General features: G+C 39.5%; 1 protein-coding gene across 5 annotated transcripts in view; it reads left to right on the forward strand.

Annotated features, from left to right (window-relative positions):
- The window catches only part of FBXW11 (F-box and WD repeat domain containing 11), a 120,356-nt gene that overhangs the window by 73,299 nt on the left and 21,371 nt on the right, over nucleotides 1-25,686 (forward strand). For 4 of the 5 annotated variants that reach the window (XM_042992358.1, XM_042992349.1, XM_042992355.1 and 1 more), the window contains 5 exons: nucleotides 2,674-2,736; nucleotides 5,787-6,012; nucleotides 15,926-16,112; nucleotides 16,981-17,071; nucleotides 24,657-24,794. In XM_042992358.1, the coding sequence (XP_042848292.1) occupies nucleotides 2,686-2,736; nucleotides 5,787-6,012; nucleotides 15,926-16,112; nucleotides 16,981-17,071; nucleotides 24,657-24,794 (693 nt within the window). In that variant the 5' untranslated portion in view covers nucleotides 2,674-2,685. The remainder of the gene's footprint in view (nucleotides 1-2,673; nucleotides 2,737-5,786; nucleotides 6,013-15,925; nucleotides 16,113-16,980; nucleotides 17,072-24,656; nucleotides 24,795-25,686) is intronic. The other variant, XM_042992362.1, reaches the window with a different exon arrangement.

The following is a 25,686-nucleotide window of genomic DNA, read 5'->3' on the forward strand; positions in this document are numbered from 1 at the left end:
TGTGCAGCATATAGCATTTGTCAGATTTTATTAGACCAAGGGACCCTTTTTTCTCTGAGCATCTCTTGTGTCACCTGGAAGACTCTTGGGAAATGATCCTCTGATCAATGTAGCTTCAGAGTAGCATTTTCCCTTTGGCAGCTTCTCCTCAGGGCTTTATAAGAGAAGTTGAAAAGATATGTATGATGGGGGAGCTATTCCGGCCACCCCAGGGCTTTATTAAATACAATTTTATTAAATCGTATCTTTTTATCCACTTTTATCAAGCCTTAAGAGAATAGTTGCTATTTTTATCAGAGGGGTTGTTTCTTTCTCATCTGTATAAATAAACACCATTTCTCTGTTTTGGAATGAGTGAAAGGAAGAAAGACAGTTGTTTCTTGTGTAATCTGTAGGGACTTCTGACTTTTTATTTCCTCCCTGAGTAAGGAAAGTATTTAGGTAGCTTAGGTCAGAAGAGTTCTGGTGGGTTCAGACTCCTGTATAACAGAAGTTTTTACTTTAATTGTTTTAACATTGTATTTATTTTTGAGAGACAGAGCCTAAATGGGGGAGGGGCAGAGAGAGAGAGGGAGACACAGAATCTGAAGCAGGCTCCAGGCTCTGATCTGTCAGCCCCACAACATGGGGCTCGGACCCACCAACTGTGAGATGATGACCTTAGCCGAAGTCGGATGCTTAACCAACTGAGCCACCCAGGCGCCCCAAAAGTTTTTAGTTTAAAACCCTACATATATGCATTCCTCATACATTTCCTCCGGTGCCTGAAGATGGGGGCAGGGACTTGCCATTTTTCTCCTACTTTATACGCTTAACTCTTCATGTTTCCAGCCATGGTTTCTTCTTGTTACTCTCTTAGAACCCAGGACATTGTGACCTTGCAAGGATGGCTTTGTAACTACTAGTTGGACCCAGCAGATGATGTATTAAGTCACTGTTTCCATTTTGTTCACTCCCCTGCCAGCTTTATGAATCTTAAGTCCTTCAAGATAGCAGTAAAAGGAAAATTACATGGAGAGAGAAGTACTACTTCTGTTTTTCTCTTGTCCACCCTCTTCTTCCCATTCAGGATCATTTATTACCGTCTACTCTAGACCTGTTTTGGACTCTTGGACACAGTGTCTTCCTCTCTAGCTCATGGTTGGCTTTCACATACGGGGAACCCTGACCGTTTGCCCTTCTCCCCCATTGCAGACCTTGGCACTGTGGGACTTGTAAGATTTTATTGAGGGAGCCAGTGGATTTTCTCTACAGGCAGCCATCTGGAGCCATTCTGTCAAAGCCTGAGGTTAAAAAGTGTGAGAAGATAACACTTAAGGGAAAGTAGCATCTTCAAAGCTGGGCATGAATGATTTTTTGAGTACCAGTTACACACCAAGCACTGTGCTGGGGAGTCTCCATCCCACAGTACCTCTATATGGTTTGTATTTGTCCATGGGTAAAAGACCTTACTCAGAATTACACACACACACACACACACACACACACACACACACACACACACACTGAATAAGTGACCACCTCACAAATGCAACGTCTCTCTGGTTTCAAAGCCTTTGACTGTTGTACTACATACTGTATTCCTGATCAGAGCGAGCTAGGTGACCTGCAAAGTACTAGTGTTCTGTAGTGATTCTTCTGTCATTACCCACGTTGGGAAATACTGTGTGGGTGCAAACATTTTATGACTTGAAGAAAACAAAGGAAAAATAGGGAAGTTTTGAGAGATCGGCTTATCCCTAAAGGCAGTAAACAGAATCTTGTAAACACCAGTGACTTAAACAGATCTATAGGATTCTTTTGAATAATACTGTGGAGTGTTATAGTTTATCTTTTGTACCCCAATCTTAGAACTTTAGGTTTGGGAAAGAATCTTAGAGGTTCTTGAATTGTTATTCCTTTCGGAGCACTACTCTCCCACTTCCCCTTCTCATTAAGTTTCCATTTAGCCATTAGGTAGGAGCTTCAAAAGGGAAAATCCAATCATGTATAATCTCTAGTTAATGGGCATCTATTGAGCGACTAGGTCACCAGAAAGAATAATCGCACAGTGCCTCTTTGTGCGGTAAACACAAAAATCAAAAGCTGATGCATTCCCAAGGCAAGCCAGATTGTTACTGGCTACCAGCATCCTCCCCTTCAGGGAAGAAGTTGGGGCACCCACCACTGGTGCTTGCTAAGGGAGATTGTCTAGAAAAACAAGGTTATCAAGGAAGGAAAGAGAAAAGCAAGGGGGGACTTCCAGAGCTTGGCAGTACTAAATGCAGGTGATGGTTGGGATGGATTACTGAATAGCAGACATTCTAGTAAATGTTTGTGCAATCAAAGAACTAAGTGGGTCTCCGTGGCTTCTTGCCACAAGTTAAAAGAATAACAGTGATGTTGAGGTAGAGCCTCAGCCCCAGTCCCATAATTTAGCTTGTTTTCTAAGTATGCCCAGCCTTCATATATAAAGACTTTATGCTTAGTTTTGTCCAGCAACTAACTGTAACTTCGACTAACGTATGAAGATGAGCACAACCCTTTTGACCCCAAAATGGCATCTGTTAGTCACACGCCAAATAGTTCTTGGGTTGGTGTTGGTACATTCTACTTTGGGTTTTCAAAATTATATTTTGGTGTAGGATTTGCAAAACTCGGCATAATTCAAATAACCTGTTTTTCCCCCCTTAGAACACTTCAGTTATGGAGGATCAAAATGAAGATGAGTCCCCAAAGAAAAATACTCTTTGGCAGGTAGGAATGACGACGCACAGATAAGAGCAGTTGACTTACTATAGATAAGATGCTCCCTCAGCTCATGTCCTCAATGAAAACTAGAGCCAAGCAAGCGTTTTTGTTTTCTTTTGTGCAATTTTGCTAGTTTCGGAATTCACTCTAATTTATCTTCTGTTCCTCAGGGAAGTGTCATTACTAATAGTAAAAAATTTTGGAGTTGCTACAAAGATTCTGAAGTGTCTGTAGCCTAAAATACTCAGTTTGTCGCCACAGTCCAAGCCAAAGATGGTCAGTGGTGGCATCCTTTGTCACCAGAATAGCACCGTGCCATACCAGTGTGTGTGCATTGGTGATTTTGTCTCCCTACCCTCACCCTTCTCCCCCATTTCTTGTTAGTTTGCCCTTTCCTTTCTTCTTTCTTGGTTCTTTTTAGTCCTGCCAGTTTTCCTCCCAATTCCCCAGGGTTTTTTTTGCGCTAGCTATGGGGAGGGATGCTATGTCAAGTTTCATGATTGGATCTTTCCATCAACCATTATGGTACAAATAACTTTGCCCCTCAGAAAGACACAGTAAGAGGCAAATAAACCTAAAGATGAAGAGAATAATGTTAAAAATATTCTCTGCGTTCATTTGATTTGAAATGAGAGGAGTAGATGAGTTAGCAAGAATAAAGTATGCCCAACAAATTTACGATGAAATAAGCAAAGCAAAACAATGTCAGGAAAATCTGGGCTCAGCAGGTGGCTAGAAGTAGAAATGGGAAATGTGCTGTAGAACTGTGCACTTGCCACTGCGTCGGGGGAACTGTGTGCAGCTTGATGTCTGTTCCTCCTTCGTGCTCCGTATTTTCCGATAGGGTTCTCTTCATTGACTATTGATTTTTCAGTTCACAGTGGTTCTTAACATTTTGGCTTTCAGTTTTTCTTTCGTAAGTTCTTTTAGTTAACTAGTTAATGGTATACCAGTGCTGTAGGGAAGTTAGATGTTTAAGAACCCTTCTGTAAATGAAATGATAATCCCTTTGCTTATCAAATGATAACGGATGTGAAAGTATTTTGGAAATTATAAAGCAGTACACAAATGCAAGTTGTTACCATATATTTAACCCGTCAGGAAAGCAAGTTTTGACAAGTTACAATGAGTAAAATGTAGAAAAGAAGGAGGAAGGAAATAGGCTGTTTTTTTTTAATATATCCTTTATTCTGTCTTGTGTGTTCCCCATTGCACAAACTAACCGTGATTGTAATGCTGTATAACATTCTGCATCTTGTCTTTTGTTCCTTAATATTGTTTCATAAACATGTTCTCTTGTTATTAAGATGTTACTATATAAACCTAATTTTAATGGCTTCATTATAGTACCTTATGTAGATGTATTATTATTTGCTTTAACCAAGTTGCCTATAGTCGGGCAGTTATTATAACATTATACTCAACATCCTTATACTTAAAAGTAGCAGAGATGTCCCTTATACTAGCTGATACTCACCACCGTGAAGAATTTTCACTTCTGACTGTTTTGAACGTTGATTTTTGGGCTCTGTCAGATAGAGGTCTTAACTACAAGCAGCATCATAAATTTCTGTTCAATGCTGCCCTCTGGTGGTACCCAGTGTCAGTGAGCTCTCCATCCAATTTCCAGGGGGGGAAAAACATTCCTAGAGAAGGAGGTAGTCAGATAAATGGGATGGGAGGTGAATGCCTTCTCACTATGTACCTTTAAATGTGGACATAAAAACTTGCTGCAGAGAGGTATGATATATAAGATTTTAATAAGGAAAGTCAGACTCCTTTGGTTATTTATGAAGGATGTCTTCTTTCTGGGATAGATTCAGTTAAATTAGGGGACATAGTGATAACAAAGCTCTTGGTTTTTTCTGTGTAAAACTTCTGAGATAAGCTCATGCATGGAGTTAATGCATGTCTGTAATATAACTCTTCAGTTTTCAAAATTCTCTTCTAGGCTATTTCTGGTGTTATACATGAAGGGGCTCTCAAAGGAGTGACTGGTAGATAGCTTGGCAAATGTTTGACAAAAACATTGAAGTAATTTTGGTTTTAAATAGGGATGTTACTGAGCCTCATAGCACCAGTGGCAGTTGTGGCTTCAGTCTGGGGATTCCAAATTTTTTTTTTTTTTGATGCTGTTGTCAGATAAAGTATATGTAGTTTTTATTTTTTAAGAAATATACTGGTTTTATGCAAGAACCATCATCCATGTAGCTTTGAGGAGAAATGATGCATAGGTAGTATAGGAGTCTGTGGGATATCATCGACCAACTCTATAGGATGAGAATCTTTTGAGGTGTATGTGGTTTACCTTGGGTTGCTTTCAGAGTAGGTGAAGAAAAAAAAGGAGTGAAAGTCTAAACTGTTATTTGCTAGCAGTCTAGTAGCTCTGGTAACAGCTTGGAGATGGGTTCAATTTTTAGATTGAATTGCCTTCAGATTTCTTCATTAAATGGACCAGTGGTTTTCAAAGTGTGGTCTCTAAAGTGCATTCTCCAGACCATCAGCACCAGTACCACCTGGGAACTTGCAACTTCTCAGGCTCTACTCCAGACCTATAGAATGAGGACGTCTGTGGTGGAGCCTGGCAGTCTGTCTGTTAAGAAGCCCTCTTGTTACTCTGATGCACACACAGGTGTGAGAACCATTGGCTAGATGAGTATAGCATTGACTTTGATCTTTGAAGAAGTAAAGCAAACTACTAATAGTCAATCAGTTGCTACTTTGCCAAGTTGAGCACGTTCTCTAAGATATCTCTGACATTGGTTATCTAATAACCACATGGTTTTGGCATAAGCATTGGAGGATGATGACTTGGGACACCAGATAGCTTTATAAATAGCTGTAAATTTGACATTTACTTTAGAGACTTAATTTGAGGCCCTAAATACATTTTAAATTACTTCATGAATGAATTAATAAAGGAATGAGTTTGGCTTCAGGGTATAGCTGGTATTTTAAGATTAAATACACAGGGTGAAAAATGTTTCCAATAAAATACTAATTAGAGTTTTTTTCCTTGTCAAACTAATTATTTTTTTTTTATTTTTCTAAAATAGATAAGTAATGGAACATCATCTGTGATCGTCTCCAGAAAGAGGCCATCAGAAGGAAACTATCAAAAAGAAAAAGACTTGTGTATTAAATATTTTGACCAGTGGTCTGAATCAGATCAAGTGGAATTTGTGGAACACCTTATTTCACGAATGTGTCATTATCAGCATGGACATATTAACTCTTACCTGAAGCCCATGTTGCAGCGGGACTTTATTACCGCTTTACCAGGTAACTGTACTTGTCTTTTAAAAGGCTGAGCCGTAGAAGAATGTCTAGTCCAAGGGCCTACGCAGAAGTCAGTAGATATTTGTGAAATGAATGAATGAGTACAGTGTGACTACAGTGTGAGTTTCTTTGGTACCCATACTATATTTTATTATGGCATTGGAAAAGGAGTTATAATTTAGGATCTGTATAGGAAATGTAGGCAGTTGCCACGATTAGTGGTGTTGATCATTGGTCATACCATTGTTTAATTTAGTTTAATGAGCTAATGCTATCCTGTTTTTTAAAGTGTTTATTTATTTTGAGGTGGGGGAGAGGCAAAGAGAGAGGGAAAGAGAAACCCAAGCAGGCTGTGTACCGTCAGCACAGAGCCCAATGCAGAGCTTGATCCCATGAACTGTGAGATCAAGACCTCAGCTGAAATCAAGAGTTGGATGCTTAGCTGACTGTGCCACCCAGGCATCCCTATGCTGTTAGTTTTGATGTAGCCTATATATAATCTGGATTTTGCTTTTATAAGTAATTTAAAAAATATATGAGATAATTTTTCCTACAGCATTTATGTTTAAGCAGTGTCCCAAAGTTTAGGATGTTCATTTGTACTTAAAATGACACTTAGGGTAGGGAATGGTACAAATGTCTTGGAAAAACTGATGGCATGTCTTTATTACGTTTTTTGAAAAACTTATTTCTGGATCTTCTCCCTCACCACTTCTCTTTTTCTCTCTCCCTCCCTCTCTGTTTCTCTCTCTCCCTCTTCCTTCCATCCCCATACTCCTCTGGTTAAGTTTACTTTGATTTAAAAAAAAAAAGAGAGAGAGAAACTATTTTTTTAGAGTAGTTTTAGGTTCAGAGCAAAATTGAATGGAAAATACAGAGAATTCATATAGTCTCCATATCCCCATCCTACCTCACTATCACCATCCCATCCAGCCTCCCCCGTTAACATCCCATCCAGGTGGCTCATTTGTTCTGGGACACATGGGCCTACATTGACACATTATTATCACCCACAGTCCATACTCATTAGGGGTCACTCTTGGTGTGCATTCTTTGGGTTTGCACAAATGTGTAATGACATGTATCTGCCATTATTGTATCATATTGAATAGGTTCACTGCTCTAAAAAGCCTCTGTGCTCTGCCTGTTTTATGCCCACTTTGATTTTTGATCACTCATTAATTCTGTCTTTTCTCTCTTTATTTTTCCTCCTCCTCCTCCTCGTCCTCCTCCTCCTCCTCCTCCTTCTCCTTCTCCTTCTTCTCCTTCTTACTTTAATTTTGATTTTAACTTTAATTTTAAATTTGGCTAGGTAAGATAGATTTCTGAAGAGAATGCTGGCCAGAATGCTGCTTCTAATAATGGTCATTGTGGTCTAGAGGTTATAACTGCCATGCCAGGGTAGACCTAGAAATAGCCAGGGATAAAAGTGCCATTGCCACCAGCCCTGTCCCGTCAGAGCTTCTCTTCAAAGAAGAGCTCTTCTCTTCAAAGAGTAGCTCCTTCCTTAGCTTGTCTGTGATTTACAGTGCATCAGGACTCCATGCTCTAAGTATTTTCATGGCAAATAGGAGCTGTTCTCAGGTCTCATGCAAATTGAAAGGCCAGTTTTGAATTTCGAATCTTTCTTCCAAAATGTGTAAATTTACTTTCTACAGTGGGAGTGTAAGGATATTTGAGAGTTAGCTTAGGAAATTTTGACTCTTCTGGTTTATTTTATGCTGAAATATAGCACTGTTTGCTCCATTTCATTCATTAGTATTTCTAGAAAAGAAAATAAGAACCCTCTCTTTCTAGAATTGTGTAGTATTTAATTGCTACGAAGGATCTTAGCCATCACTTAATCCTCTTTCTCATTCTATAGACCAGGAAGCCAAGGATCAGAGAAATTTCATGAAATGACAAAGATCATACATCTTGGTTATTGTGGTGATTGAATTGTGGGTGATGGTGGGGGCTGGTTCAAAAGTTAGTGCAAAGGCTGAAATTGCTAGGATTACTCTGGAAAATTCTTATTGGCCATAGTATAGAATACATGTTTACAACCCAATTTACAGCCCAGTTATTTATGATAGGGAGAAAGGAGGAAACAGATATGGTTTTAATTGTATGAGAGGGAAGGAGGGTGAGGGGTTCAGGGGGAGAGAATTATAAGTGAGTTTAAGTAAGGTGATTGACCATGTGGTGCCGTCTCTCTGGTATGAGCAGTGCCAGAACTCAGAACCTCCAGCAGCCAAGCCTTTCTGTGGACTCAGGTTCCATCTCATATCTAGAAAAGATCAGACAGTTAAATATTCGATGATAGTACTTGTTCCTCATAAGTGCTTTGAAACTATGCCTCCATTTTGCTCAAGGAAACCTGTTGTTTTTTGGTGTGCTTGCTTTGTGCTGCTTTGGTTTTATTTTATTTTTGCCTGTAATTTGCTTCTCAAACATTTTAGAGTGCCAGGAAACTCACCTTGTATTTACAGAATATCCACAAGGTGGCACTGTTGAAGTTCTCTTGATTTGCAGAGTGCAGTCCAGAGGCAACCCCTTCTCTTGGGGAGTGTACAGTCTTGGAGAAGAGACAGAACAGATGAACATGTGTTATGTATATAAATATGGTTAGTATAATTGCATACGATTCAGTTTTCATTACAGCGAATTTTAAGGCATTGTCCATATCTCTGTTAAAGTGGAATTTTGTGGTATTGAATATTACATGAAATGAATGGACCATTGGCTGGGACATGGAAATATTTTTGTTAAAATGCTATTTGTTTTAACAGGATTTGATCTGAACATATATACATATGTCAGTATATATCATACATACGAATCTAATAGCTGGGGACAAGCTGGCCAAGTTGATTGTGTTCGTGTCTAGTAGACTTGGATTAAACCTGGCATTAGTTCCTTAACACAGACCCTGCCTTAAGAGTATTAGGGGAGAAACTGGTCCATGTGTACGTGCATACTTAAATTTAATAATGTATGGAGCAACTTAGTAATCACTATTCTAGTTTGGTGTTGAACTTTTACCATAGATGATCTTGAGTTTGAAGTTTTACTCTGTTTCAGTTGTCAACTTAAGACTTCTTTTGATTGGGAAAACCATTAATTCTATAAAAATTGTCTGTAGTTCTCGCTTTTTAATGCTTACTGTGAATATCATACCTGTCAGTATAGGGAAAATGGAAAATGTTTGTGGTCTCTGGCTCCTTTTGGTTCAGTGGAAAAAGTGATAATTATGATATGCTTTTCTAAAAATCATGGTAAATGTTTAGTCTGCAATGTCAATTTCTGCAGGCTAAGTTTGTGGTTTGTAAGAACTGTTGTTAAAGGGAAAATTTACATCATTTGAAGTAGAGGCAGATTGTACTTCAAAGAGGATGATAAGCATTGGTGATGTTTTTGGTGAGGTATCTGAGCAATTAAGAATTTTGAAACACTTAGCTTCCTGGCCATGGTTTATTCATTTGTCTTCTCCCCAAGTAAGGGCGATAAACCATTATGGACTGTAAATGTGACAGACTAAATCAAAGGTCTTGAGAGAGCATAGCTGAGGCTTTAGGCTGGATGTAGGGCCAAGGACCAGCATGACAGAGTGGAAAGAGTATGGGTGTTGGATTTAGACAGTCCCTAGATTTGAATCCCAACCCCTGCACTTGATACTTACATGAGCCCACTTTTTGGAGCCTCAGTGTCTTTATCTGTATGGGAATAATAATAATAATACTTCATGGGATATTGTAAAGATTAAAGACAATGTATGTAATATGCCTGACATCTGGTGGGTATTGTGAGGATGGTAGCTTTAAAAAGAAAAAGAAAAAAGAAAAAAAAAAAAACCTGGAGAGACAGGAAACACCTGCTTCTCCAGAGGTAGTAAGATTTGTTGCCAGGAAGTTTTAATTATTCACCTGCTAATTTCTGAATTGATTCATCCTGACATCATAGAGGTAGATGCTTGCGCCATTTTGTTGGGACAACAAAATGTTGAACTTTGTGACTTGAGGGTCATTTCACTTCATTTCTGTCTGAATCCTTAGGTCTGTATATGCCAAGTTAAAGGCATCCATTGACATCCTATTGCTGTCAGCAGTTGCATTGTTTTTTCTTTCAAAAGGTTGCTAAGTTCAGATTTTACCACTAGATCTGTGACTAGGAAGGGACAGCAGGAGTGGGTGGGGAAGGAAGTTTCTTTGCAGCTGCCCTTTGAAATGTGTTTCTAAAATAATAAAAGTTTCTGTAATTGTATGATCTAAGCAGCTGTGTTAAAACTGGCTGTAGTCAAGGGCATTGAAGTGACATTATACATTTGAGTTTCATTTTGATATAGTGTTGTTTACATACTGAGCTTTGAAATTTGTGCCTCTTAATTGTTTTAATTTATTGTTGAAATTTTTCCAGACCTTCGTCTGGTGCCTATAATTAGCAACAGAAGCACTTCTTCAGCATTGTGTGTGCCGTATTCTGGCCTCATTTTCTGAAACCATAATGTGTCCTCTTGTTGCCTTGGGAAGGGAGGTGGTAGTGGGAGACCGGGGGGGGGGGGGGGGGGGGGAGGGGGGAGGGGAGGGGGTCTCAGCAAGATAGAGAAATGAGAGCCAGATATTGGTACTTAAGAAAATGCTTAGTTTTAACACTTCAAAGCACCTTCTGGCCTGAGCAGATGGCCCACCTTCTTCAGTAACTTCTTTGTCCTGAATAGGCTTGAAACGAGAAAGTTACATGGTCTGCTTGGCTCCTGGGGATACTGTTCTAAGGTGTTCTCGTAGAGATTGTGGGATTCCTGTTATGCTGACATTTAAGGGGATATGCGACTTAGCACCAAGATGTTAGAATGGGCTTTAGTGCTTTGCTAGAGGAGCTGTTCAGCGTTTTTCTTTGTGGAAAATAACAAGAGCAACATTGCTTAGTTTCTTTGACCAATGGTAGCAGTTAAGGGGATTTGGAGATGAGGGAAGGAGAGCAGAGACTGACACTAGCAAGAGCCTGCTCTGTATCTGGCTCCTTCGTAGCCTTCTCCTGTTAACCTTCCCAACAAGGCTAAGAAGTTCCTTCTCTGTAAAATGAGGATATTGAGAATAACTGTTGTCAGAGTGTTACTGTGCACATTATATCAGATCATTCATGACAGGTGTCTAATATTATTCCTATTTTATGGGAGACTGAGATCCAAAAAGGAAAACTGATTTGCTTCAACCCAGGTTATCTGACTCTACAGCCAGTGCATTTTCCAAGAGACTGAAATGCCCTGCCTCCTGGAATTGATGGCGTGAACTTAAAGCATTATGCAAGGGAAGTCAGTCTTCTAGATATGATGGAGTTGTGGCTGGATTGGAGTGATGGCATTTGAAAGAGGAGGAAGGATGTGTTTGAGATTTCCTTATGTAGAAACTCAGTGATAGTCTAATGGTGAGCTAGACTAAAAAGGATATCAATTGCTATAAGGCAGTAGTTCCCAGTATCAGAATTATCTGGTGGCACTTCTAAAAAGACAGATTCCTGGTCTTCACCATGTAAACATGCTGATTCAGTAGACCAAAAAAATGTCCAGGGAATCTGTTTTTGGTGGTGGTGTTTTTGTTTGTTTTATTTTAAGTTGGTTTTTTGTTTTTTTTGTTTTTTTTGTTTTTTTTTTTTTTTGAGAGAGAGAGAACGAGCGAGCCCACAGGCACACACATGAATGGGGGAGGGACAGCGAGGGGGGTGGAGAGAGAATCCTAAGTAGGCTCCACGCTGTCAGCACAGATTCCCACTCGGGGCTCAATCCCACGAACCATGAGGTCATGACTTGAGGACCTGAGCTGAAACCAAGAGTCGGATACCCTATTGACTGATCCACCCAGGTGCCCCTGTTTATTTTTAAAAATCACTTGCCCTAAGTGATTCAACTACAACTACACAGGCTTCTGAGAGCCAGCTCCTGGACCACCCAGCCAGGTAGAAGACTTGGATGGATGCCACTTTCCCAGCTCAGATACAGACGATGGAGGTGTTGCAGTCATTGAGGAAGTTGCACTGAGTTGCAGTGAGAAAGCAGCTATCCGATGCATTCTTATCTCACTATGCATTTCATCACTCAGAGCGAGGGACTCATGAGGGGAATTGGTTAGGGGTGTGTTTATAACCAATTAGGAGGATTTAGTTGACGATATGGAAGTAATGTGGACCTTGAAAGGTGACTGTACTCATAGGACGTGAGAAACTAGAAGAGATAAGAACCCAGAATTAGAAAAATTCAGAGAAGAGCTAAATCTATTAGCCCATGATTAGAGGTGCTAAAAGAAAATGTGATTGTAGAGGGCAGAGACATTCTGAAATTTGAAATTCTTGTCAGTAAATTTGTCAGCCCTAGCAGTGGAGAGGTACAAGTACCCTATGATTATCCATGGATCTCCCTGATTTTAAATGCAAATGGAAGAAAGGAGCACATGATCATGGAGATACACAAAAAGGAAACACACAGCTTCTATAGACAAGTAGACCTAAAGACATTGTGTGCCAGGGTAGTGATTGAACACTTAGTTGTGATTTTCAGAATTGTGGAACGTTGAGAAGTAATTGAAAACCATAGGCAGAGGGGCTCCTGGGTGGCTCAGTCGGTTAAGTGTCTGACTTGATTTTGGCTCAGGTCATGATCTCGGAGTTCGTGGGTTCCAGCCCCACATTGGGCTCTGTTCTGACAGTATGGAGCCTGCTTAGGATTCACTCCTTCTCTCTCCCTCCATCCCTCCATCCCTCCATCTCTCCGTCTCTCCATCTCTCTCTGCAGCTCAAAATAAACAAACATTAGAAAACCGTAGGCAGAGCTACTAGGTACAGCTGTACCCTTTACAGCTTGTACAACTGCGTTTGGTAGCCCTGCGTGGATAGTACTCTGAGATGATTGATGAGCAGACTTCCTGGTGTTAAGAGCTGGAGACCTGAGGTTGGGTGTATTTGGGGGATATTGGCTAGTAAATTTAATGTTATACTGTGACAGACTTTTAAAATGGATTGTCAAAGTTAATTAATTTGCAGCTGAAGAGACCGTGTAGGGTTGTGTAAACCTATAAGGATGTATACAGAATGCTAGGAACCTTTATCTCTGAGAGGATTTAGGGATTAAAAATTTTTGCTTATATGCCTTTTATAATTTTTGTGTCATGAACTTGGGTTATATATGTTAAAAAAGGGTTACAAAGCAGCTCCTTGCCAACTTGTAAACAAAAAATACAATACCAACTTCATGTAGGAAGCACCAGCAAGGGACTACAAAGAGTAACCATACCAAATTCACTTGATTGTGGGGTGGGAGATTGGGATAAGGCTATCAGATTAGTAGGTCAGAAGAATGGTGCAAAGGTAAAGGTGATAGGGTCTTTATGGTGGGCAGAGTTTCTCCAAATATCCGAACACTGAATAGAGAGATGTGGGCTGGACAGTAGTACATCCGGGTGGCCACAGAACCAGTGGCTCTGTATTGGTACTGTGAGTATTTAATGAATGGATCCACAGTAGCCTCGATGGAAATACAGATCTAGAATCGTGGGTGCTGTCCTTGGTTCTGACCCATTTAACATGTTTGCCAAGAACTTGGGATAAAGACTTACTACATTTGCCCATCATGCAGATTTGGTGTGGAATATCCACTCTTCTGGATGACAGAATCAGAATTCTAGAGGTTGACATGCAAGGGTCAGATTAAGCTTCAAAGGTGAATTACAGTAAGGATAACTATAAACTTTTGCATGAAGCTGCCCTTCACCTCTCCATTAGCCATACAAATGTAGAATTCGGGGGAATTTTATTTTTTAAGTTTATTTATTTATTTTGAGAGAGAGAGAGCATGCCTGTGAGCAGGGGAGGGGCAAAGGGAAGATGAGGGAGAATACCAAGCAAGCTCCACACTGTCAGCACCAAGCCCAATGTGGGGCTTGATCCCACGAACCGAGAGATCGTGACCTGAGCCAAAATCAAGGGTGCCAGACACATAACTGACCGAGCCACCTGGGCACCGTGGGGGAATTGCTTTAATAAATCTTTTTGGAAAACAGGCCTAGGAATTTATTTATCTTACTCATCTTAGGAATCTACTGTGATAGGACTACTAGATAAAGGCAGTATAATCTTTGACTGCATTAACTGTGATATAATGACAGTCACCAGAAAAAATAGTGGTCTCAGTGTATGTAGTCTTTATGATCAGATCAGAGCTTGGATATTAGATCTAGTCCAGAGTAGGAGAATTAGTATGTGAAAAGCCTGTAAACCACAATCAAGAAAGAGTATAAAGTGTCATTCTCAGAGTTGAAGAAACCATTAGTCTGTAAAGCATTTTAACGCACCATCTCATTTTGATATTTTCAAAATAGAGATTATTATCCCCATCCTATACAGATGAGGAAAACTGAGCTCTGAAAGTTTAAAAGAATTACTTACATCCTGCAAAGTTAATGCTACTATATGGCTTCTATTTATCTTAAAAAAGAGAACAAGTATTAACCTTATATGGTGTTTTGTTTCCTTTAAAATCTTTTTATAAAGTTCTTCCATCTGATTCTTACTGGTAGTATGCGAAAGGACAGTGGTTACTGGTAATTACCATTGTTTAATGGTAAAAGACCAAAGGAGAGTGATGTTTCAGGATTATGTTTAAATATTTGTTTCATGTCAGAGAACTGCTACATGGTGAGCCTTGACTTGAAATTGAAATTTTCTGCCTATACGTCTAGTGTTCCCACCACTATAATAGGTCTGGGAGGTGAGCTTTATTTTTTGTAGCTACAGAAGACTTGCCTAGAGCCATAGGATGGGAGTTCACAGGTGGCAACGTTGATGAAAATGGTGATTTCCTTACTAGATGGCAGTGTCAGTTAGACTCTGAATCTTGGTTGTCTTTGGGATGACCCTTGCATTGTGTGGGATAAATCTCATAAGGTTCAAGAATTTACAGACATGTGGTTCTTGCTTTTGAGGGTTCTACCTCCATAAGAAGGAGATGAAGAAATGATTGGCAAAGATACATTTAAGGAGAACTGACTTTAACTCTTGGATTGTCACTTGACTTTTCATAAGCTTTTTAAGATGTGTGAGTGTTTCTCCTTCTTTGTCTCCTTGGCTCCAAGAGATTCACATAGGTCATATATTAAATGGATGATTTGTTATGAGAGACGGTAAGTCAGAGGGGAAAGAACACAAACTTAGGAGCAAGAGATCGGAGTTGCAATCTTAGTTTTAGTATTCAATAGTTGTGAAACCTTGAGGACTTAATAACCTCTCTGTGCCTCATCCTTAAAATTTGAGGAATCATTTCCCTGTAGTAGTTTTCTAAGAGTTATGTAAAAGAATGCAAATAAGTCTTTTTTCATAACATCTGACAAATAGAGACCTGTCCAGGATCCACTTTTATACATAGAATCTGTTGCCATCAAAACATTTTTTTTTTTTTTGATTTTTAGGGTGCCTGGGTGGCTCAGTCAGTTGGGGATCCGACTGTGCTGACAGCTCAGAGCCTGGAGCCTGCTTTGGATTCTGTGTCTCCCTCTCTGTCTGCCCCTTCCCCGGTGTGTCTCTGTCTCTCTCTCTCTCTCTCTCTCTCTCTCTCTCAAAAATAAATAACCATTAAAAAAACAAATGTATTTTTTTAAAGTAAGCTCTGTGCCCATCCTGGAGCTTGACCTCACAACCCCCAGATCAAGAGTTGCATGCTCTACTGATTGAACCAGCCAGGCACCCTGCCATCAATTATTTTATCTTAAAAACTCAGAACCAAAAAGAAGTGTATGTGTTTATGTACTCATGCACTTGTATATCTGAACTTTTGATATTAGTCAGATATGTTACCTGGTTCAGGATTTCGTTATTCCTCTTACCTTTACAGAAATGGTGACTGGTACATTTCCATCTCCCTTCCCATTCCTTCATTGCCTTTTCTATTTTGTAGAGCAAGGCTTAGATCACATAGCAGAAAACATTCTTTCTTACCTGGATGCCAGGTCTCTGTGTGCAGCAGAGCTGGTATGTAAAGAATGGCAGCGAGTGATCTCGGAAGGAATGCTTTGGAAGAAGCTGATTGAAAGGATGGTGCGCACTGACCCTCTGTGGAAGGGACTTTCAGAAAGAAGAGGGTGGTAAGTTCCTGGGTTGCTTGTTCCCCTGAAAAAAGTTTCTTGGACATAGGGTCAGTTTGGTTATTCAAACAAGCAGTTTGACTTGCCAAATGTGTTGGCCTATTTTAAAGTGGGCAAGAGGAGTGGTCACAAGTGGCACGTGGGGGAGGGGGAGTTAAAGCTGTTAGAGTAATTCCTTCTGCAATGCATGTTTCCTTTACAAGTATTAACTGTTAGGAAGTATTCTATAGTTTGAATGAGTGATTTGGCTTTTCAAATATATGAGTTTATGTTTTCGTTTTCCTTTCACATTTTTCTTAGGTGATGATACTATTACCAAAAGATAGATAAGAAAAAGGAAAATATGAGAAAGTCAATAACATTTTGTTTTTTGTCATTGCTCTGACTGAAGATATGGGAGGCAAGGCGGGCAGGAATTTTCAGCCGACCCATTGACTTACATACAGTTTTATACCTTTATACATGTCCATAACCTGGCCCACTTAGCACAGAAAGAGAGTTACAGCTTGTACAGGCTATGGTGTGAGTGAGGGGTAGGGCTGTTATTTTCCTTATGGGAAGAAGTTTGATGTGTCCCAAGTAAGGTTTTTCACAAAGCTGCATTAGCGTTTTTTATTAAATTATAGAATGAAAGGCTGGATTAATATGCGTTGGGTATTTAGAAAATAAAAGGCCAGGATTGTGTTAGAGAGCTGGAAGTTAAAGTACATTTGTGTCTAATATGTAAATGTAATGGTCAGAAATCCTATTTTTGAACTGTTAAAATCAAAACACTCGAAGGGTACACTATCTTTGTCAGCACCATGTTTAAATAAAATTCACCTTTTTATGTGCAAGATTATAACATCTGTTTGTTTCCATTCGCCAGGGATCAGTACCTGTTTAAGAACAGACCTACAGATGGCCCTCCCAATTCATTTTATAGGTCATTATACCCAAAGATTATCCAGGACATAGAGGTAACTTTATGGTTTATCTGTTTTATGGGCTCTTTGTGTCTTGTTCTCAACTTTTTATGTTGCCTTAGAGCGTTTTGTTGATCTAAAAACATAGAGCTAGTAATTTTTTTTTTAAGTTGAACTCTTGAAGCAAATATGTCAACAGTCAGTATAACCTGCAGCCATACTTCAGGGTAGATAATGCCTGTTTGTAAAAACTGACCTGGCTTTTCTAAAACCTGAAATGCTTCTGCAAAGTTGCCAGTTAATTAAAACCTGAGTCCAAAGTCAGCTTTTTATTCTAATTTGATAAATTTTCTAAAATCCCAGGCACAGTTTTTCAGGTTAGCAGTTTTACATTTTTGAGCCATCTCTAGAGAATTAGAGAAGGCACAAGGCTCAGTTTCCTCTGTAAATTTCCCATAATTTTTTTCATAAAAATGACTCAACTATGAATCTAAGCAATAGTTAAGTGGGTTTTATACAGCAAATTATGCTCCTGGACCATTTTGGATTTGAGTGTAACTTCACCAGACCAGTAAAACTCTGTAAACTTGATGAGAAACATTGGAGATGTTTGATATTATTCATGTGTTCTAATTAGTTCAGTTTTATTATTTAGCCCTTTTCCTTGAACCAGGAAAGACAGGCACAGGCATTTCTCATTAACTCTTTCACATGTGTTCTTGGCAGGTCTTGGTTACTTCACTATTTCCTCCTTGGCGAAAAGTTTAGCCTTTGCTAGGCAGTGCTGTATCACCCATAAAGTTATACTCAGTTTCCCAAATGTCAAGTAATCCTCTCTCCCAGGTGATAGACATAAAAGTTATTGTGCCAAAATTCATTAATGGAGAAACATGTGCTTTTTTGGGAGTTCTCCCCCACCCCCTTCCCTTTTAAGGCAGATGTGAACTGATGGAATCATTAGGTTAATGGTAAATTTCAGTGTGACGGGAACATCATATTTAAAACACAAACCCTTGTTTTGAGCATCTACTTCCTAAAATGAGCTGTAAAGCGATCTTTTACGGAGGGCTAAATAATTTAAAACTTCTGCCTGACTAATCAAAGGTTAGGAATTACTTGATCCACTGGAAGTTCAAAACTTAGAATAAATTGTTCCTACACTGTTAACTTGAATCTTGAATTGGTGTGTGTGTGTTTTAGGGGAGAGGAGCTGTCTCTTACCCCAAGATAGTTGTACTAATTATTACTTTGCATACATATTAGAAACTATATTACTTTTTGCTTCTTTTTTCAACTGTTCTTTCCAAAGCAACTCCAGATTTCCTTGACTAATTTCAGCAAATCCTTTGTTATGAGAAGGATGATGTTTAAAGTCAATATTAATAAATAGGAACTCTGGAAGAACTTAGATCAGGTTGAAGATTTTGGTGACATTACAGATTATTTAATCCTCATGAATACCTTTATAATCAGTAGTATGAACTCAGTACTCTGTGGCATGATAATATGTGACACTACCTACCGTAACCATTTCCTCAGGCTAAAATAATATTTTAAAGTCAGTGGAGGAGGCAGATGTGAGGGAAATAGAGCTATGGGGGAAAACCCTATTTGATGCAAAACCTCTACATCATGGTGGTCTACCCAGTGGTTCTTAAAGTGTGGTTTGGGAAAAGCCACTGGTGGCCCACAAGAGTCTCCTCCAGATTTTTGTGGGCTAGATCTCTTAGTGTAAGGGATGATGTTTTATACTTTGGCATATTCACTAATAGTAGTAATAATAAAAAATAATGTATCGTGCCTACAAGACCGTTTACTTGTACTAGATACTTTGTTAAGCATCTTATGATACACTTTTCCATTTAGCATTCTGAACAGTACCTGCAAGGTAGGCCATGTCTTTACTCAGAGCTAGGGAAATGGAGACTCAACAACATTAAATAGCTCGCCCCAGATCACACAGTGAGTAATAGAGTCTGTGATCAACCTACAATTCTTCTGCACTTACTACAACTTTTTTGTACTCGAGATCACTGGTGCCTCATCAGAATAGAGTTCTTTACCTTTGCTTTGGGAGTGTGTTTTAGTCTGACCAGGGTGAACACACATGTGGAGAGTTGTGTCAGTGACCTATGGATCAAACAAATAGAGACTCAAGGACTTGATTCTTGACCATATGGCTGGCATGAAACTCTCATAGTAGAAGATAATAATTACAGGTACCCTCTGTTGAGCTCTTGCAGTATACCATGAACTATGTTGTATGACTTACAGAGATTATTGCATTTAATTCTTACAACAAGGTACATATTATCCCTATCTGTAACAAGGGAAAACTGAGACTAAGAGATGGGAATTGAACTGAGGTCTGTTTAGCTTTGGGGTTAGTGTCTTGTTTATCATTTTCAAAGTGGAAAACTCAGGAAGTGAAGGAGAAAGAGGTGTGATGTTACATGCCTATGGACTTTTCAAGGTGATCTCATCTCTCCCCAGTTGTGTGAGTACTCAGCATCCTTGACTGCTAGTTTAAAAAAAGGGCATGAGTTAAGGTAAGATTAGTTGGCCTTGTTATAGTCTACTTATGGCAAAGGTAGTATTTTAAAGGGTTTTAATTTTAAGAAGCACATTGCCAAAGATAAATTACACCCCGAGCATCAAGTGGGTGCTTGTGCCCCCTGCCCAGTTGCCCCTCCATGCCTGCAGAGTCTCTGTGTAGTTCCCATATACTTGGCGAAGTTGCCAGTACACAACAGCTGCTTCTTTTCTTGCTCTACTTTGACAGCTGTGTTTCAGGTACTGTCTTGTGTCATCTGTCCATTCCTAGATTTGACTGTGATGAGCAGATGACCTTGCCCGTCTACATTGACCCATCACAAATAAGAAAAAAAATAGAAAACCTAGCTTAGTGCGGCCAACTCCCATTATTGAGGAAATGAAGATGTGAGAGATGAAGTCTGGGGAGAATAAATAAGAATTCTTAGCTTTCTGCAAAGCTTCATTTCTCTTGGGTGTTCTTGCCACACGGGGGGGGGGGGGAGGGCGTGGTTTAGAGTACCTCTGAGTTGAGAAGAAATTCCTGGAAAACCCGAGGCACATTCGTCAAAGATGCAGCCATATTTCCCCTGCTATCTAGAGTCTCATTTGTTCTGCTCACTGCTAATGGTGAGCTTACTATTAGGTACTTTGCCGCAGTGATTTGATTTAACTCTCAGATGATCAAAACAGAGTCTTAGTCCAAAGCTCATGCTCTTTTCATGCTCTTTTGGGGGTCTACTATGCCCCCTAGCGTCTCTCAACAGAGAGGTGGGAGTTGTTACAATAGACTTAATCAGAATTCTGTGTCCTGAACTTGGATTTTTCTCTGTTGCCGTCTCAGAGTAGTGTAAACTCTTTCATGTAATATGCATTTCCCCTCTTTTTATTCACTGGATTAAAGCCTTTGAAGCACTCTCCTTGGAATAGACCACTGGTAAAATGATGGTGTGTTGTATCGCACCTTTTAATAAACCACATTTTATTCAGGGAAAGTGGGAAGCTTTTTTGTGGTTTGCAAACTTGATATTAATATTGTCCTGACCAGAAAATGCTGAAACTTGCCCACCCACCCAGTTGTGTTTAGGCTTCTAAAAATAATGTTATTCCTCCATACTCAGACATCTGTTTTCACTCTATTGCCAATTTAAATGCCGCTGTATACTCTGTGTATCATGGCTACTTTCCCAGTATTTTTAAAATTTGCACAGGGTAAGGGGATTTTACAAGTTCTCAAAAACACGAAGTACTCCTCTACAGTAGCCACACCACATGATGTCTAAGTGTAATGGCAGGTATCTGCATAATTAAAGAGGTGCACCTGTGTATGCCCTGTATCCCTGCTGCTGGAGTCACAGCTGAAATGCACTGGAAGGCTGAGCCCCTTCCCAGGAACGGTTAGGGAGGGCCCAGGGCTAGCAGCATTAGATACCAGCCCAGACCGAGACAACCGTTCCTGACATCTTGGTGACAAGATTTTGTTGGTCACGGCCTACTCCTTTGGGTCTGTGTTCTCCGCAGCTGAGGAGGAGCGTCGCTGCTGTCGTTTGTAGGCACTGTGATGAGCACTTTATATGTGCAATTTCATTTGCTCCTTACAAGAGTTTTAAGGAAGTAGATCTTATTTTTCCCATTTTTACAGAGGAGGAAACTGCAGCGCAAACAGTCCCACCTCATTTGCCAAAGCTGCTAACTGACCTAGGTATTTTCTGTACCACACTGGGCTGCCTTCCATTTTTAAGGGTCTAGTATTTTATTTTTTATTTATTTATTTTTTTAAAGACCTGGCTTATAAGCATTCTAGTAAGAGTTGAGGTCGTCGAATATGGTGGTAGGTAGTATTTTGGGCAGGCATAGTCAGCAGGACGTGCTGCTTTCTTTTGTGGGTGGCCCAGGGAATTGAGAAGAGTAGAGTCTCAGGAGTTACACGAGATTGGTGTGCAGCAAAACCATCTGTTCCCTGCGCTGGGTTAGTGTCCCTTTCCTGGCATTTTGAAACAAACCACTTCTGTGGTGATTCAGGAGCTTAAAATTTTTTTTTTTTAACACAGCCTTAAGCGGGAGCTCCCTAAAACGACCCATCAAGCATGACCTGGCAGACCTTTTCTTTTAAAATTCAGAAATGTATTTTAGAAAAACTAGGCTCTTTTCTGAATATTGAAAGGCTAAGCCATTTCCTAGTTCTTAACTTCCATTCAGCTTAGAACAAGAGCCTGTTATCTGACAGAGCTTTGGAGAGGGCCTGGCCTCCATTTCTTATGTGAGGGCCAGAGGCAGAGGGTATGGCCCAGGCTGTCACGTCAGGCGGTGTTCTCTGACCAGGCGTTGCAGGGGATGGGTGTACCCCAGGCTGACTGCTGCCTCACCCCAACTCCTCTTTGGTCCTCTCTGCTGCATCTTTAGGTTTTTAGGTATAGTAAAAGATTGTAATCAAGTCGCCCAGTTCTAGAAAACATTTTCCACTCGAGGGAGCAAATAGGAAGTTCTTTTCGGTATGAGGCTTCTTCTGCTTTCTCTTTTTACATTATTTTTTTTCAGTCTCCCATGTGATAGTAAATACTTTCCCTCTGCATTGAAATACATAGAGTAACAAAGCTGCTTTACTGATTTGATGATATTTTAAAGCAAGTGTTTATGTTTTATAACTGAAAGCAGTTGTATGAATTTTTAAATTAACACCCGATATATATATATATTTTTATATATATATACACACACACACATATATATACATAATATATTTATGTATATATAAATATACGTATTATGTATATATAAATATATACACTACATATATATAAATATATACACAAATATATATATACACACACACACGTATATATACACACACACATATATGCATATATATGTATATATGTAAGTTATGTTACGTATTCAACTTTGTAATACTTTGGGTTTATATGGAGTCATACCTTCTGCAGCAACTCTCTGGGCCCCTGTAGGGTGTAGCCTGAATATCGGTAACCACTGCCAAGAGTCACTGGCCATGAATGAGACTTGTTACCAGTGCATCTGTCTCCTAAGTCAGCATTTTCCTGGTATACTTAGCATGCTGAGGTGGCTCAGTCACTATCTAAAAATACATTAGCTCTCTAAATGATTCTAAGCATTGAGTTCAGTTTAAGTCTTTTTTTCTGGACCCCTTTTCTAAAAGTCGCTTATATACTCAGATCTGTTATCTACGTTGGTAGCGGTAGCAGAGGTGGGGTGAATTATTAATATTCTTATTATTAATTTTGGTTTTGGAATATTCTTTATTTCTGACATTTCACAAACTTACTGGAGATGACGATGCTGGCTCAGAAGCTCTGACTTGGTAGCAGATGGGCAGATGAGCGTTTCCTCACTCCTGGCATCTCCATGACACCTCCTTGCATCCCTCGGGTGTTAGAAATATGCGATCCTGCCCTCTTTCAAGGCTGTACATAGGAGCTCTTTGAGGGCAGGGATTATATTTCCAGGCTCCTGTGCTAAGTGTAGAGGCCACAAATGATGAAACATTTTCCTTTTTAGGTATATGTGTATCACTATCTCCAGCCTTCCATTTCTTTTTCTATAAAAGGAGGACAGTAATTTCGGCTTCAGAGTTGTGATGATTAAATTAGCTATAAAATATTTAAATCACATACCATAGTGTTATGAAAGCATAGTACCTGGCACATAACATTCAGTAAATTTGAACAGTTTAGAGCATACAGAAGCATACTGCCTTCAACATAAGAGGAGATACAGTTTGTCAGATGTCAGCAGAGCTAGTAATTAAGTGCATATTGTGAATGAAGATGAGATTTATCACCTTCCTTTAGCAGAGCAACTAATTAAACTTTCAGCTACTCATATTATAATTAACTACTCAGAGATAATCTTTCAGGCTATATCCTGAACTCTGGTGTAACCAATTATTTTAGTCCCCTAATTTCAAGGATTTGGAGTTGGCGCTCGGGTTGTTCTTAGAAACGTTGTGCCATTTGATCCTAAAAATGCCTCGTATCTACTACCAAAGCTTAGGTCTTCTAGTGCCCTGGGCATGATCCACTTTCTCATTAAACTTTGCCCACTGGTCTGAGGCCTTCGTTCTGTTTTTCTCCTGTAAATGTCCTACAGAACTTATAGTTTTAATCACTCATTTGGCACTCCTGTTTTATCTGGAATTGTTACCGATCTTATGTTCTGTGTTCACTGCCTCAATAGCTAGGACTATACTTCTTTACAGACACTGCATATTTTAGTGGAAAAGCATGGACTGATTGTCAGGAAGAACCGGGTATAATTTCCATTTAGTCTAGTTACTTAGTTTTGTGGCCTCAGGAAATTAAACTCTTCCCTTGTTTTTAAAAGGGAATAAGAACTTCCTTCCAAGGTTAGTGTGTGGATCATTTAACCAGATAAACATCTTTTGAGTAGATCTAGTTCCAGATACTGTGTGCCTAGATACCTGTGTGCCTGTAGTGGTAGCTCCCTTGAACAGTCAGTCAGTGTATGGAAAAAAGTAGCATCTCAGTAAATGTTGCATGAATGATGGAAGAATGTTATCCAGGGCCCAGGTGTGCCATTCTTACTCTAAAGGACCTTTCAGTCTAGTAGATGATTAAAAATGGATAACAAATAAAATTCTTTCTGTAGTAGTTGACAGGTAGTAATTGTTCAATGTCTTTTCTCAGTGATTAAGACAATGCCTTGGATGGATACATAGACTGTCAGTATATGCTTAATGTTGGTGGTGGTCTTCTGCCAAATATTTTAATTGGCATTAGAGAGTGACCCAGTGAGTTACTACTTATTTGTATGTTTTGGGTGCAAATGGCATTCTTTAAGCATATTGAGTTCTGTCTAGGCTATTTTTTTTTTTCAAACCCAACTCAAACTCATTGGAAATCCTCTGGCGGTTGCCAGATAGGGAGCGTTTGACAAAAAACACTGTTGGGCTAATGTCTTACTTGGAAAGAGCATGATTCCTATCCACAGACAGTTATGCAAACCAAGATGGGGTATCTGGTATGCTGTTCCTGGAAGCAACACTAGAGTCTGAAGCCTAATAGAATAGTTGATTCACAAAAACTCATCTGTTGCCTCCTTTTCCCCCCAGACTATAGAATCTAACTGGCGGTGTGGACGACACAACTTGCAGAGGATTCAGTGCCGCTCTGAAAATAGTAAAGGTGTCTACTGTTTACAGTATGATGATGAAAAAATTATCAGTGGCCTACGAGATAATTCTATTAAGGTGAATGACTGTATTTTGTATGTGTTCTTCTTAGAATTGTGGTTGTGTTAGATACTAGATCACTGAATCTCTCCATTTATTCCAGATTGTTTTCATCAGTGCCCTTCCATCTTGGCAGCTCTCAGTGTGGTTCTCAGGAACCGCAGAGTGTTTCCCTAGACTAACACAAGACCCCTGGATTGTCTCACTTCTTATCCTTCTCTAAGCACATGTGCATTCTGTGTTCTGTGTTTAGGTGCGCATGGAAAATATCTCAGTATCACAGGACTCTTGCTGACTTTGCTAGCTGGTGGAGGCATTGCTGCCTTGCCTGTAAATCAAAGTCATTGCCTTTTATGGGTGCTGACGAAGGCTCAAGTGATAACACAAAAGAATGATAGAGCAATTTATATTTATATGTTTTAATTCACTCTTCAAAAGTAGATAAGCTGGATCATTTCTGTGTTTTTAATGTTCGGCAGCTGATCTGACAGATTTTGTTTTACATTGTTTATAGCTTATTTTCTCGTATTTAAGAAAACATAGCAGGATTTTTTTTTTTTTGCCATTTTTTTTAAAGTTACAAGTTACATACAGGAAAATTCACTCTTTTTGTTGTAAAGTTTTATGAGTTTTGACAAGCACAAAGAATTGTGTAACCATAACAAAAATCAAGATATAGAACAGTTCCATCATCCCCACAAGTTCCCTTATTCAGCCCCTTTGTGTTCAGTTCTTCCCCTTAGGCACTGGGCTTTTTAAATTTATTTATTTACTTTTTAATGTTTTTTTAAAGTTTATTTTTGAGAGAGCACACGTGAGTGCAAGTGAGCATGTGTGCTCATGTGGAGTGGGGGTGAGGGGCAGAGAGAGTGGGAGACTGAGAATCCCAAGCAGGCTCCAGACTCTGTGC

This window comes from Panthera tigris, chromosome A1 (assembly GCF_018350195.1).
Source record: "Panthera tigris isolate Pti1 chromosome A1, P.tigris_Pti1_mat1.1, whole genome shotgun sequence".
NCBI lineage: Eukaryota > Metazoa > Chordata > Mammalia > Carnivora > Felidae > Panthera > Panthera tigris.